This window comes from Oncorhynchus nerka, linkage group LG22, assembly GCF_034236695.1.
Source record: "Oncorhynchus nerka isolate Pitt River linkage group LG22, Oner_Uvic_2.0, whole genome shotgun sequence".
NCBI lineage: Eukaryota > Metazoa > Chordata > Actinopteri > Salmoniformes > Salmonidae > Oncorhynchus > Oncorhynchus nerka.
Genome location: NC_088417.1, coordinates 39,824,630 through 39,838,986, shown reverse-complemented (window position 1 = coordinate 39,838,986; position 14,357 = coordinate 39,824,630). Strand labels below are relative to the sequence as shown.

The following is a 14,357-nucleotide window of genomic DNA, read 5'->3' as shown; positions in this document are numbered from 1 at the left end:
TACATGTCAGTTAATTAACCTCTTAAGTTGACCCTCTACTTTTTGAACATTTTGTTAAAAATCGCGCAACATTTCAGCGCCCTGCTACTCATGCCAGGAATATAGTACGTTCATATGGTTAGAATGTGTGGATAGGAAACCCTCAGACGTTTTTAAAACTTTAAAACTAAATCACGACTGTGGCTATAACATAACGTGCGTTACATCGGAAAGCGCAGGAAAACCTGATCACAGAAAATGGAAATAAATATCCTTGCGCCACTTCCAGCAATTGTTAACAGTGAGCCGAATTAGATAAGACCGAGCATTCAACTCCCACAGCATCCCCATGTTGTCTAGAGTCTTGTGAATTGAATCATCTTTGATTCTTGGTTGAACCGAAACAGGGGCACCACTTACCTCCGGTCTCCGCCCAGATCATTCCGGAAGAGCTCTCTCGTGAAATTTTTTCCAAGACGACAGCTAATGATTTTTACATCGCCTAAGGATGATTTTTATCGCTTATTAACATTTACTAATACCTAAAGTAGCATTACAAACGTATTTCGAAGTGTTTTGTGAAAGTTTATCGTCTACTTTTTGAATTTTAAAAAATGACGTTACGTTGTGAAATCGCTGTTTTTTTCGTTTATCACACAGTCTACATATAACGATATCTTGGCTTTATATGGCCCGATTTAATCGAAATAAAGACCCAATAGTGTTTAGGGGACATCTAGGAGTGCCAACAAAGAAGATGGTGAAAGGTAATGACTGTTTTCTATTTTATTGTGCGGTTTGTGTAACGCCGAAATGCTAATTATTTTGTTTACGTCCCCTGCTGTGCTTTTGTGTTGTAGTGTATTGGTGCATGCTATCAGATAATAGCTTCTCATGCTGTCGCCGAAAAGCATTTAAAAAATCTGACTCGTTGCCTGGATTCACAACGAGTGTAGCTTTAATTTGATACCCTGCATGTGTATTTTAATGAACGTTTGAGTTTTAACTAATACTATTAGCATTTAGCGTAGCGCATTTGCATTTCCAGAGCTCTAGTTGGGACGCAAGCGTCCCAAGTAGAAGCAAGAGGTTAACAGCAGATAAATTTGTTATGATGGCAGGCATGCTTGTTTATGTTTGATAAGTGAAAACTCCTTAACCTGTAGTGACACCCCATCCCGTGAACGGGACCGTTGTCATCATCTGACACTAATTAGCATAATGCAACAGACATAAATCTTCCTAGATAATATTCCTATTCATGAAAATCACAAGTGAAATATATTGGAACACAGCTTAGCCTTTTGTTAATCACCCTGTCATCTCAGATTTTCAAAATATGCTTTACAGCCAACGCTAGACAAGCATTTGTGTAAGTTTATCATAGCCTAGCATAGCATTATGCCTTGCTAGCAGCAGGCAACTTTGTCACGGAAATCAGAAAAGCAATCCAATTAAATCATTTACCTTTGATGAACTTCGGATGTTTTCACTCACGAGACTCCCAGGTAGACAGCCAAAGTTCATTTTTTCCCAAAATATTATTTTTGTAGGCGAAATAGCTCCTTTTGTTCTTCACGTTTGGCTGAGAAATCGCCCGGAAATTGCGGTCACCACAACGCAAAAAAATATTCAAAATTAGCTCCATAATATTGACAGAAACGTTGTTTAGAATACACGTTGTTTAGAATACATCCTCAAGGTGTTTTTCTAATATCTATTCGATAATATATCCGTCGGGACAATTCGTTTTTCACTAGGACCGATTGGAGTAATGGATACCTCTGTATTTTATGCGAGAATCTCTCTCAGAGCCACCATGTGACCATTTACGCAATGTGGCCGCCTACGGCTATTCTTCAACAGAAATGCGTAAAACTACGTCACAATGCTGTAGACACCTTGGGGAATACGTAGAAAGCGGAAGCTTGTTGATGGTACATTCACAGCTGAATAGGGAGTCATTGGAACGCAGCGCTTTCAAAACCTGGGGCACTTCCGGATTGGATTTTTCTCAGGCTTTCGCCTGCAACATCAGTTCTGTTATACTCACAGACAATATCTTTACAGTTTTGGAAACGTTAGTGTTTTCTATCCAAAGCTGTCAATTATATGCATATACTAGCATCTTTTCCTGACAAAATATCCTGTTTAAAACGGGAACTTTTTTTTCCCCAAAAATTAAAATACTGCCCCCTAACACCAAGAGGTTTTAATCCCAGAATGCCATTCACTGTAAGACGCAATTGAACAAAGTCAAAGATTGCTGCGCCATTTGCCTGAAGAATATGAACTTAGTTTGGCCACTTTTTAGCATATTACAAATCTTCGATGTACTTGTTACAGTGTATACCAGAACTGGAGCACAAATCACAAAGCAAATCACAAAGTTATCACCTCACAGATCATCACCCCAAATACAAGCCTACTGCCTAGCCTAACCATAGCGTGAAAGCTAAACAGGGAGGAAACCATTTTAGGGGGGTTTAATTTGTGGGGGGGTTTCAAGTCCATGGGGGGTAGAAATGGGTGAAGGTATCGTGGGGGAAATATTACTATGATGGGGGATTTATCAATAAATGGGGTGCAAATACAGGAGAAGTGTATAAGCTAAATAAAACCCCTGGGAAGGGAGGGTCTGAGCTAGCAACCCTGCGATACCATAGTAACAATCTGATGCCGCGTTCAAAACAACTTGGGAAAAATAGTTTTGAGAGGTCATCCAACTCGGAATTCCAACTCCGGAACTCGGGCCTCTTTCTAGAGCTCAGACTTTCCGACCTGAAGATCACTGATCACAAGATAATTTTTCAGAGTTCCCAGTTGTCTTGAAAGCACCATAAATCAGTCGAGTGAACTATCGCTTCACCTTTTTTTTTGTAATAACATCCTTGGTCTGACAGACACTTACGTGACAACCAGATTGCATTGTATGAAGTCCACAAACATGGCGCCACTCATAGATGGCAAATAGCTTAGAATTTGCTCATCATAATCAGTACAACCTTTAAAAAAGTATCTTACACACATCATATGTGTCCATTACAATCTATGCAAGAATCTCCCTGCATGATTTGTAACCAGTACTTGAAAACGTGAATAAAACGGTAAATACTTTATGCTCCATACATGTATACGGTATGCTACAGTAGAAATGACAACATGAAATAGAGAAAATGAAGCTCTTACTTTGATAGGAAGTAGGTACACAGTTATTATTTGTTAGGAAAACAACAATGCCAGGGGGAAAATATCGTGCAAGGCCTGTTCTGCCTAGAGATGCGCAATGTACTCATACTTGATCTGGGGAAACATTGTGGAAGTGCTTGGGCTCGTGTTAAAGATATAAGTTTCTCCAGCTCAGTAAAGTCTCAAACATAAATTGTCCGTAACAGTGAAATTGGCTACAAAAGGTCCTTTTGTTCGATAATGTCCTTTTTATATCCATAAAAACTCAGTTTATCTGGCACGCATCAGTCAATAATCCACTCAATTTCCCTCTATCAAAATGCATACAAAATGAATCCCAAATGTTACTAATAAACTTTTCCAAACAAGTCAAACAACATTTATAATCATTCCTTAGGTATCCTAATACGCAAATAAATTTAAATCAGAGAATCGTTATTGTCTTTACCGGAGATTAACAAAGAACGCGCTTTCCTCCACGCGCTTGGAATCACTAAAGCCAAAATGGGAGCCACCTAGAAAAACTACAATTTCCGGGTCATTTTTCTAAAAACCAGCCTGAAACTCTTTCTAAAGACGATTGACATCTAGTGGAAGTCCTAGGAACTGCAATTTGGGAGGACTTGGGCTTATAATTAGAGTTCAAGCCATTGAAAACAGTGGTAAGCTGAAATTCTTTTTTGGGGGGGATGGTTTGTCCTCGGGGTTTCGCCTGCCATTTCAGTTCTGTTATACTCACAGACATGATTTTAACAGTTTTATAGACTTTATTGTGTTTCTATCTAAATCCACCAATTATATGCATATTCTAGCTTCTGGGCCTGAGAAACAGGCAGTTTACTTTGGGCACGCTTTTCATCCGTACGTGAAAATACTGCCCCCTATCCTAAAGAAGTTAAACAAAGCTTGGATCCTTTATGTTAAAAAAAATCAGTGTGTTGCGTGTAGAATATCCTAACCTATTCATTGATGATAGGCCCTGCTTTACTGAAGTTGTGAGACATTGCAAGCCAAGATATTGCGAGATACAGCATTCCATTGCAATATACAGGTAGGCATAGTGCACGGTTCTTACTATCTGCCTGGTGGCCGACCTGCCTGTACTGTGTCCCTCCTCTCTCTCTCTCCGTCCCTTGCTAGCTTTATTGCACAGAGTGTAATCTTGGAGCATTTAATTTGTATAATAAGAGTGTTGGCAAGATGAACCCACCTAGGAAGAAGTGCTAGAGATTAGCGCAAACTCTCCAATAATCTAATAGAGGCCTCTTCTAGCCCATTAGTATGACACTATTGGTATTGTTGACGTTGTAAAAAGGCCCACTCTCATTTACTGGGAGTGTACAGATTTACAATGGAAGAAAACAAATAGTTCATTATGATTTATTACATCATTGTGCAATTGGTCAATTAGAGCTCTTTGAACTTGTTTGGGAGGTTAAACAAGATAGATTTGATTTTGTATGTTCAGGGTCCGTATTCACAAATCGTCACAGAGTAGGAGTTCTGATCTAGGATCAGTTTAGCTTTTGAGATAATAATGAATATAATTACACGGACAGGGGTAGTTTATTTTTGGATGGAATGGAAGCCATGTAGAGGAATGCCACAGGGCACTGCCACCCGTCCACATTATTATTTTACCCAATGAGAGCAGCCGGAATCTGAGTGGGAATGTGTGTTTTCCACTTACCACACCTCCCAGTCAGTCACCTACTCTCTCAGGATCTGTCCCAAATGGTACCCTATTCCCTATACCCTAATGCCCTGGTCAAAAGTAATGAACTGTATAGGGAATAGGCTGCCATTTCGGACACAGCCTCAGTATTGATGCAGATGTAGGCTAACTGGGACCAGTCTCCATCTATTTTACATGTACTTTAGACAGGATCACGTTATGCCAGTTTGTTCATGAGAGTTCATATTTTGTAAATATTCACCATGAGCTGTGTGGGGCAACCCATACTATATTGTATGCACCCACTACTCACCTGGATAAAAGTGTCTGCCTTTTTCTTTCATGAGCTGTTGTGGAGAGACCTCGCTGTATGCATGTAATGCTTGTTTGCGTCACTGCATCAGTATGTGTGTGAATCAATAAGTCAAAGGTAACTAGGGCATTTGATACCCGACACTGGCAGAGCGAGTGGGCAATTGATCTATTCAAAGTTTGGCTCCACCCACACAAATTATTGATATATGTCACGCACGCACGAACACACACACACACAGCCCACTAGTTAGTCAATCGCAGAGAGCTCACCCACATCCTCCTAATAAAAACCCAAGAATGACTCGCATACATTCTTTTCTAATAATAAAAGAGGACGTACAGAATGATCAGAATTCTTTCTCTATCACATGAAAGGCACTAGGGCAAATGTAATCCTAAATAAGCTACATGTTACAGACTCTCAGATGTTTAGGGTAGGGAAATTCTTCCTAGAATCTTCCAACTGGGATTCTTCTGGAACACCTGGGAATTTGGGGTAAATTATCGGAGTGTTGTAACGCTACAGATGTTACATGAGATGAGTATGAGAATAAAGCAGTCATTCACTCCAACAACAGGAATTAGGTCGCCTAGTGGTCAGGGCGTTGGACTAGTAACCGGAAGGTTGCAAAATTGAATCTCCCGAGCTGACATGGTAAAAATCTGTCGTTCTGCCCCTGAACAAGGCAGTTAACCCACTGTTCCTAGGCCATCATTGAAAATAAGAATTTCTTCTTAACTGACTTGCCTAGTTCACACCTCCAATCTACTGTCTTCACACTATGTGTGAACAGACCTTTCCCTGCGTCCCAAATGGCACCCTATTGTCTTTATAGTGAGTGTACCATATGGGCTCTGGTAAAGGTAATGCACTACATAGGGAATAGTGTGCCATTTTGGGGGACACACATCCTGGTCCACCTGAGGGCAGATGGAGCCTAATTAGCCATGGCCCTGCTCTCCTCTCCAGCAGCAGATTCACCCTTGCTCACCCCAGATTACTATTAGTTCTGCTTGTGGGCCTTTGACCATGAGATAACTAGGGCAATATGTTGAGGTATGGCACTGTTTTAAGATAGATGTTTTCGATACAGGGCCTAAGTCTGGGGAACAGTGTCTAGTCGATGTGAGCAGACCTTTGTGTTAGTGTGCACCAGCGATTGGAGACAATATCCAATATCTTAGATCTGGTATAACAGAAAGTGTTATATAACCAGGTATATAACCAGGTTACCAGGTGTGTTCTGTAGAGTACCTCAGGGTTTTTCCTGGCTCAAAAAGGGGCTTAGGTGGTGGTCATGGATGACTGTCCTGACAAGGCAACAGTCTCTAACACTGATCCACGTGCCCAGCACCCACTCTGGATTAGAATCCTTGTAAAGGGGTTAAAGCAGACCAAACGTGGTCACATAATCTCGTAGGATTTACCCACCAAACACGTGGTTCTCCCCATGGCTTTCAAACATCTGGGCAATGCCAGGAGGCTGAGGAGGAGTGGTGTGTCATGGGATTTGCTCATCTGGTGTCACACTTTTTTTGCAATTTTTTTTTTAGGTCTAGCTTCACGGTCTGTAACCTGATTTGATCTGTGCATACATGTGAGAAGTAAGCATATGCGACCAGGTTTTGAATGTACATGTACCCAGGAGACAGCTACCTTACCATAGGTCCAGGGCCAGCTCCTTCTTGACCTCTTGATCGGGCCAGTCCAAGCAGATTAATAGTTGTTCAGATGGTGACAAAACATAAATAGGAAAAATACCAAAGGAATGCCCAAACTATAGAAAACTAAGTAAAGGCTTCATGGCCACCAATGAAAATCATCAGCATGACAGATTTTCTCGCTGGGACACTGACTGCCAATCACCTAATTTGACTGTCAGCTATTGACTGAATACAATATTGTTTATTGACTACAATATCACCCACTCTTGTGATTCTTGCTAAATATTTCATAGGTATTTGTGTACTAGTATTGTAATGTTAGACATTTACTGCATCGCTGGAGCTAGAAACAAGTATTTCACGTATTTCAGGGGCTCCCGAGTTGCACAGCGTTCTAAGTCACTGCATCTCGGTGCTAGAGGAGTCACTACAGACCTTGGATCGATCCCAGGCTGTATTACAACCAGCCGTGACCAGGAGTCCTATAGGGCAGCGCACAATTGGCCCAGCATCGTCCGGGATAGAGGAGGGTGTGGCCGGGGTCATTGTAAAAAAATAATTTATGACTTGTTAAATCAAATAAAAACATTCTTTTTTTTGCTGCACCTGCTTTAATATCTGCAAATCTGTTTATAAAACAAATAAGCTTTAATTTAATAATTAAATACAAACTGAAATAGAACAATAATTAAATAGAACAATAGGATCTCTGTCTGGTTTAGGCTACATGTATGTTAGGAACATGTTGTACTCAATTGGTGGTTGTTAGAACTATGTTTTAACTATGTTTTAACTATGATGAAAGAAAGCAAGATATGCTATATATTATAAAAATATTTCCTCAAATTCTTTGAGAACCATCACACATTTCATTATCTTGATGATTGAAACATGTTCAAAGTACATTCACCCCTTTTTGTGTCCTTTCCTAAATTGATCAAGCCTCTGGTAAATGGCATATTTTCAACATAGTAAAGATAATTATTTCCTGAAGTTTGGTTTCAGGAACATGTGTTGGGCCTCTACGTACATTAGGTTAAGTCTTTACCCTTCCTCTCCTAAAAGTGTAAGTCCCCCGCCCCCTGAACCCCTCCCTCCCTCCCTCCCACACACACACACACACACACACACACACACACACACACACACACACACACACACACACACACACACACACACACACACACACACACACATTAAAAGCTATTGCAGCTGCTTTTGTTGCATTCTGGAATTTTCAGGCCTGCCTTGTTGGCCAGAGTTCTTACTTCCTAGCTGTGTGTGTGTGTGTGTGTGTGTGTGTGTGTGGGGGGGTTCAGGGGCGGGGGCTTGTTTTCGGGGACTGGAGAACGGTCATAGAGCACCGAAGGAGTGTTCTCCCAGAAAGACAGGACAGGACTGGGTCATACAAGGGCTGAAACTCCCAAATCTCTGTGGTTCAATTGACTGCAGTTTGAAAGAGGAAGTGCAAGAGGCCTCTCCTCTATGTAGTTTCAGTGGGTTTTACTGAAAGGAGACAAGGAGTAGTAAGTAAGAGTTTGTCCCAGCGGGACTGGGAGGAGATGGGCAGCAGTTGATGAGTTTTTCTTCCGAGCTGGGCAGAGGAGAGCAGAGAAACAGCAGAGCCGGTTAGGACAGATATGTATCTCTCTGGCAGTGAGGAGTCCGACGTGGTAAGTCCTTTAAAGTATTCCCAACACAGACACGTACTGCAAACATACTTAGCCTACATTTTCTTGAATCTGTATGCTGTACAGATTCAGCAATAATTATCTTGTTCTTTCTCACTCTCCTCTCTGAACAATGGAGGAGAGTTCTGGAATCTTGGAGAGTTTTGTTTTTTGACCAAATTCCAAAGGGCGTAATGTTAGGCTTCCTATTTTGTTTCCTTAGAACTTTTCCTGGAAGTCAGTTTGTTGCGTGAGAGTGTCGCGACTCTGGCTCTTATGTAGCATGCAACGGAGGTCATTTTGCGGGTAGTGGATTGTTTGGGCATCTTGTCTGGATTTGCATCTCAACGTTGCTAGCCAAAGGTGGAAAGCCGCGTCAGTTTATTAATGGCTGGTGTGAAGTTAGGAAAATAAACACCAGGGACATGCCTGGTCCTCCGGTTACAGAGACTGTTTAGTTAGTGAACGTAAAGCCTTTGAAAAAAAAAAACTTTCTTTAACCGTGGCTGTTCAGAACTCCTTGTATTTTGTTTCTCTGCCTCTGCTTCCTCGCGGTACAGTTTGTTCATCCAAGTATGTCTCACTGTAAATATCTCCGTATCATATTCATTATAGTCTGACTGTATTTCTTTAATGGAGACTATTAAAGCAACATCTACAGTGTAAAAAAATAATAATTTTTAAACACGAACGGACCATTTCGAGGTTTACTACATAGTTTGGATTCAATGAGACTTTACTGACATCCTTTAAGTGCATGCAAGACTTCTGTAGTGAATTTCTTACACTCTAGTTCATTCAGCTAACTGTTTGTGACCCCTTAACTTGAATGGACGTCAGTTAGTCAGCTACAGTGCATTCGGAAAGTTTTCAGATCCCTTAACTTTTTCCACATTTTGTTACATTACAGCCTTATTCTAAAACTGATTAAATAGTTTGTTTTCGTCATCAGTCTATACACAATACCCCATAATATCAAAGCAAAAACAGGTTTTTAGAAATGTTTGCAAAATGTATTAAAAATAAAATGGAAATATCACATTTACATATGTATTCAGACCCTTTACTCAGTAATTTGTTGAAGCACCTTTGGCAGTCATTACAGTCTTCTTCGGTATGACGCTACAAACTTGGCACACCTGTATTTGGGGAGTTTCTCCCATTGTTCTCTGCAGATCCTCTCAAGCTCTGTCAGGTTGGATGAGGAGCATCGCTGCACAGCTATTTTCAGGTCTCTCCAGAGATGTTCGATCGGGTTCAAGCCTGGGCTCTGGCTGGGCCCCTCAAGGACATTCAGAGACTTGTCCCAAAGCCACTCCTGCGTTGTCTTGGCTGTGTGCTTAGGGTCGTTGTCCTGTTGGAAGGTGAACCTTTACCCCAGTCTGAGGTGCTGACCGCTCTGGAGTAGGTTTTCATCAAGAATCTCTCTGTACTTTGCTCCGTTCATCTTTCCTTCGATCCTGACTAGTCTCCCAGTCCCTGCCGCTGAAAAACATGCTCAGTTTTTCCCAGGCGGCCAACTCTAGGAAGAGTCTTGTTGGTTCCAAACTTCTTCCATTCAAGACTGATGTAGGCCACTGTGTTCTTAGGGACCTTCAATGCAGCAGAAATGTATTAGTACCCTTCCCCAGATCTGTGCCTTGAAACAATCCTGTGCGTGTGTGTGTGCGTGTGCATGTTTGTGTGTTTTAGGAATGTCTGTACATGCGTGTGCGTTGTGAATATATTAAATGGTGTTTGATGTGACTGAGTATACAGTGCTGAAAGCTGGCAGAACCCTGTGTGTTGATGACAGTCAGAAATAGACACCAAGTCAATTTTGATTTGTCACATGCGCCGAATACAACAAGAGTAGACCTTACCGTGAAATGCTTTCTTAACCAATTTGGTTGAAAAATGTGTTTAAAAAACTGAAGGATAAATAGTAACGCAGAAAAACAACAATAATGAGGCTATATACAGGGGGTACCAGTTTCGAGTCAATGTGTAGGGGTACGGGTTAGTCGTGGTAGTTGAGGTAATATGTACATGTAGCTAGGGGTATAGTGACTATGCATAGGTAATAAACAGAGAGTAGCCGCAACGTATGTGAAGAGTGTGAAGGAATGTGAATGTGTGTCTGTGTATGGGTCATGTCACATACACACACTGCCATCATGCATTATCTTCTAATAACCCATCTTACTACAAAGAGTAGCCTCACATAAGATATTTTTGCATCCCAAATGTCTGCCTATTCCCTATTTAGTGCACTACATTTTACCAGAGCCCTATGGGCTCACTATATAGGGAATAGGGTGCCATTTGGGATGCTGTCATCAACTTCTGCACTCCTAATTAACTCTGTCCATGTGAAAGGTTGGCGTTAAAGGGCATTACTGACACTGGATCATCACTAAAAATATATTACCTTTCTGTGCTACTTTGATTTGTGTCTGTGTCTGTGCCTCTGTCTCTGTCTGTCCTTATGAGTCTGGGAGTCTGTGTCTGTGGCAGATGCTGTTGTCTATCTTCCTGCTCCCTAGTTGACTCTTTGGGGTGTAAGAGAGAGCTGGAGACAGACAGGGGAGTACCTGAACAGCTGTCTCTTCCCAATCTGCTGCTGTTTGCTGTTCCACTCAAACTGGCCTGCAAATACCAATGACACACATATTTTAGAAATGTAGATGGGGGGGGGGGGCAGATGAGAGGGATATAGCAGAGAAAGTGAGTGGTGGAATGGGGATCGAACCGCTGCCTCCATGGGGAATATGTGTTCTGGGGACGTATCGCGTCAAATCAGCCATTAAAGTCCATTGCGCGCATGATACCGCTGTCGAGCAAGGTGAAGCGAACACATAGTTGAGAGTGCAGAGGATGTGTCCCGCGACGAAACTTAGTCGAGATAGAAGAGCTTGTCCCGTGAGCAGAACATAAAAATGTCTGAATCAAAAAATAGAGAACTGCAGGCCAAGAAACATGTGTAAAAAAATAAATGTGAAAGCATCAAATTTATACCAGCATGCCTCGCCATAGGATTTGTCTACTTTTCACTCTTAATTTCTCAAGTTGCTCTCTCTCAAGTCTTGGCACCTTTGAGTCTCTTTTTTCTCGATTGGATTTCAGGTTGGTGGGGGGCGGGCTTAGATGTAGGTGTGTATCTAGAAACCTTACATTAGTCATTTTCACTGCAGTGATGGACGAACTAACAAATGCTTGCACATGGCCAGGGTGTGGACTAGATAGCATACTGTTTTTGTTAGATTACACTTTTCGTAGCAGGTTAGGAGAACCTATGCAGCAGGTAAGGATCATTAATGTTGCAGGTTAGGAGAATTAGGTTATTGTTAGGTAAAGGGTTAGGGTTAGAATGAGCTAAAATGAAAAAAGGAACCTTTAAATCAAATCAAATCCAATTTTATTTGTCACATACACATGGTTAGCAGATGTTAATGCGAGTGTAGCGAAATGCTTGTGCTTCTAGTTCCGACAATGCAGTAATAACCAACAAGTAATCTAACTAACAATTCCAAAACTACTGTCTTATACACAGTGTAAGGGGATAAAGAATATGTACATAAGGATATATGAATGAGTGATGGTACAGAGCAGCATAGGCAAGATACACAGTAGATGGTATCGAGTACAGTATATACATATGAGATGAGTATGTAAACAAAGTGGCATAGTTAAAGTGGCTAGTGATACATGTATTACATAAGGATGCAGTCGATGATATAGAGTACAGTATATACGTATGCATATGAGATGAATAATGTAGGGTAAGTAACATTATATAAGGTAGCATTGTTTAAAGTGGCTAGTGATATATTTACATCATTTCCCATCAATTCCCATTATTAAAGTGGCTGGAGTTGAGTCAGTGTCAGTGTCAGTGTGTTGGCAGCAGCCACTCAATGTTAGTGGTGGCTGTTTAACAGTCTGATGGTCTTGAGATAGAAGCTGTCGGCGTCGACAGAGATGGCCGCCTCGCTTCGCGTTCCTAGGAAACTATGCAGTTTTATGTTTTTTTACGTGTTATTTCTTACATTAGTACCCCAGGTCATCTTAGGTTTCATTACATACAGTCGAGAAGAACTACTGAATATAAGATCAGCGTCAACTCACCATCAGTACGACCAAGAATATGTTTTCCGCGACGCGGATCCTGTGTTCTGCCTTACAAACAGGTCAACGGAATTGATTCCATGCATCGACCCCAAAAAACGACTCCGAAAAAGAGGGAAAAGAGGCGGTCTTCTGGTCAGACTCCGGAGACGGGCACACCGTGCACCACTCCCTAGCATTATTCTTGCCGACAGAAACAAACATCTTTCTGGTAAGAAGAGTGGCGGGGGCGTATGCCTCATGACTAACGAGACATGGTGTGATGAAAGAAACATACAGGAACTCAAATCCTTCTGTTCACCTGATTTAGAATTCCTCACAATCAAATGTAGACCGCATTATCTACCAAGAGAATTCTCTTCGATTATAATCACAGCCGTATATATCCCCCCCCAAGCAGACACATCAATGGCTCTGAACGAACTTTATTTAACTCTTTGCAAACTGGAAACCATTTATCCGGAGGCTGCATTCATTGTAGCTGGGGATGTTAACAAAGCTAATCTGAAAACAAGACTCCCTAAATTTGATCAGCATATCGATTGCGCAACCAGGGGTGGTAAAACCTTGGATCATTGTTACTCTAAATTCCGCGACGCATATAAGGCCCTGCCCCGCCCCCCTTTCGGAAAAGCTGACCACTTAAACAAGAGGCTCCCACGCTGAGGTCTGTCCAACGCTGGTCCGACCAAGCTGACTCCACACTCCAAGACTGCTTCCATCACGTGGACTGGGACATGTTTCGTATTGCGTCAGATAACAATATTGACGAATACGCTGATTCGGTGTGCGAGTTCATTAGAACGTGCGTTGAAGATGTCGTTCCCATAGCAACGATAAAAACATTCCCTATCCAGAAACCGTGGATTTCTGGACCGTCTCTCCTTCACTGCAGCCGAGGTGAGTAAGACATTTAAACGTGTTAACCCTCGCAAGGCTGCAGGCCCAGACGGCATCCCCAGCCGCGCCCTCAGAGCATGCGCAGACCAGCTGGCCGGTGTGTTTACGGACATATTCAATCAATCCCTATACCAGTCTGCTGTTCCCACATGCTTCAAGAGGGCCACCATTGTTCCTGTTCCCAAGAAAGCTAAGGTAACTGAGCTAAACGACTACCGCCCCGTAGCACTCACTTCCGTCATCATGAAGTGCTTTGAGAGACTAGGCAAGGACCATATCACCTCCACCCTACCTGACACCCTAGACCCACTCCAATTTGCTTACCGCCCAAATAGGTCCACAGACGATGCAATCTTAACCACACTGCACACTGCCCTAACCCATCTGGACAAGAGGAATACCTATGTGAGAATGCTGTTCATCGAATACAGCTCGGCATTCAACACCATAGTACCCTCCAAGCTCGTCATCAAGCTCGAGACCCTGGGTCTCGACCCCGCCCTGTGCAACTGGGTACTGGACTTCTGACGGGCCGCCCCCAGGTGGTGAGGGTAGGCAACAACATCTCCTCCCCGCTGATCCTCAACACGGGGGCCCCACAATGGTGCGTTCTGAGCCCTCTCCTGTACTCCCTGTTCACCCACGACTGCGTGGCCACGCACGCCTCCAACTCAATCATCAAGTTTGCGGACGACACAACAGTGGTAGGCTTGATTACCAACAACGACGAGACGGCCTACAGGGAGGAGGTGAGGGCCCTCGGAGTGTGGTGTCAGGAAAATAACCTCACACTCAACGTCAACAAAACTAAGGAGATGATTGTGGACTTCAGGAAACAGCAGAGGGAACACCCCCCT

General features: G+C 42.4%; 1 protein-coding gene across 8 annotated transcripts in view; it reads left to right on the top strand.

Moving 5' to 3' along the window:
* Nucleotides 1-14,357, top strand: part of LOC115105159 (voltage-dependent L-type calcium channel subunit beta-2-like) — a 146,307-nt gene that overhangs the window by 61,202 nt on the left and 70,748 nt on the right. Inside the window, exon 1 of one of the 8 annotated variants that reach the window (XM_029626839.2) lies at nt 8,194-8,496. The exons of the other annotated variants lie outside the window; for them this stretch is intronic. Within the exon in view, the coding sequence (XP_029482699.2) occupies nt 8,464-8,496 (33 nt within the window). The 5' untranslated portion in view covers nt 8,194-8,463. Of the gene's footprint in view, nt 1-8,193; nt 8,497-14,357 lie in introns of those variants that run through there. 8 annotated transcript variants of the gene reach the window in all.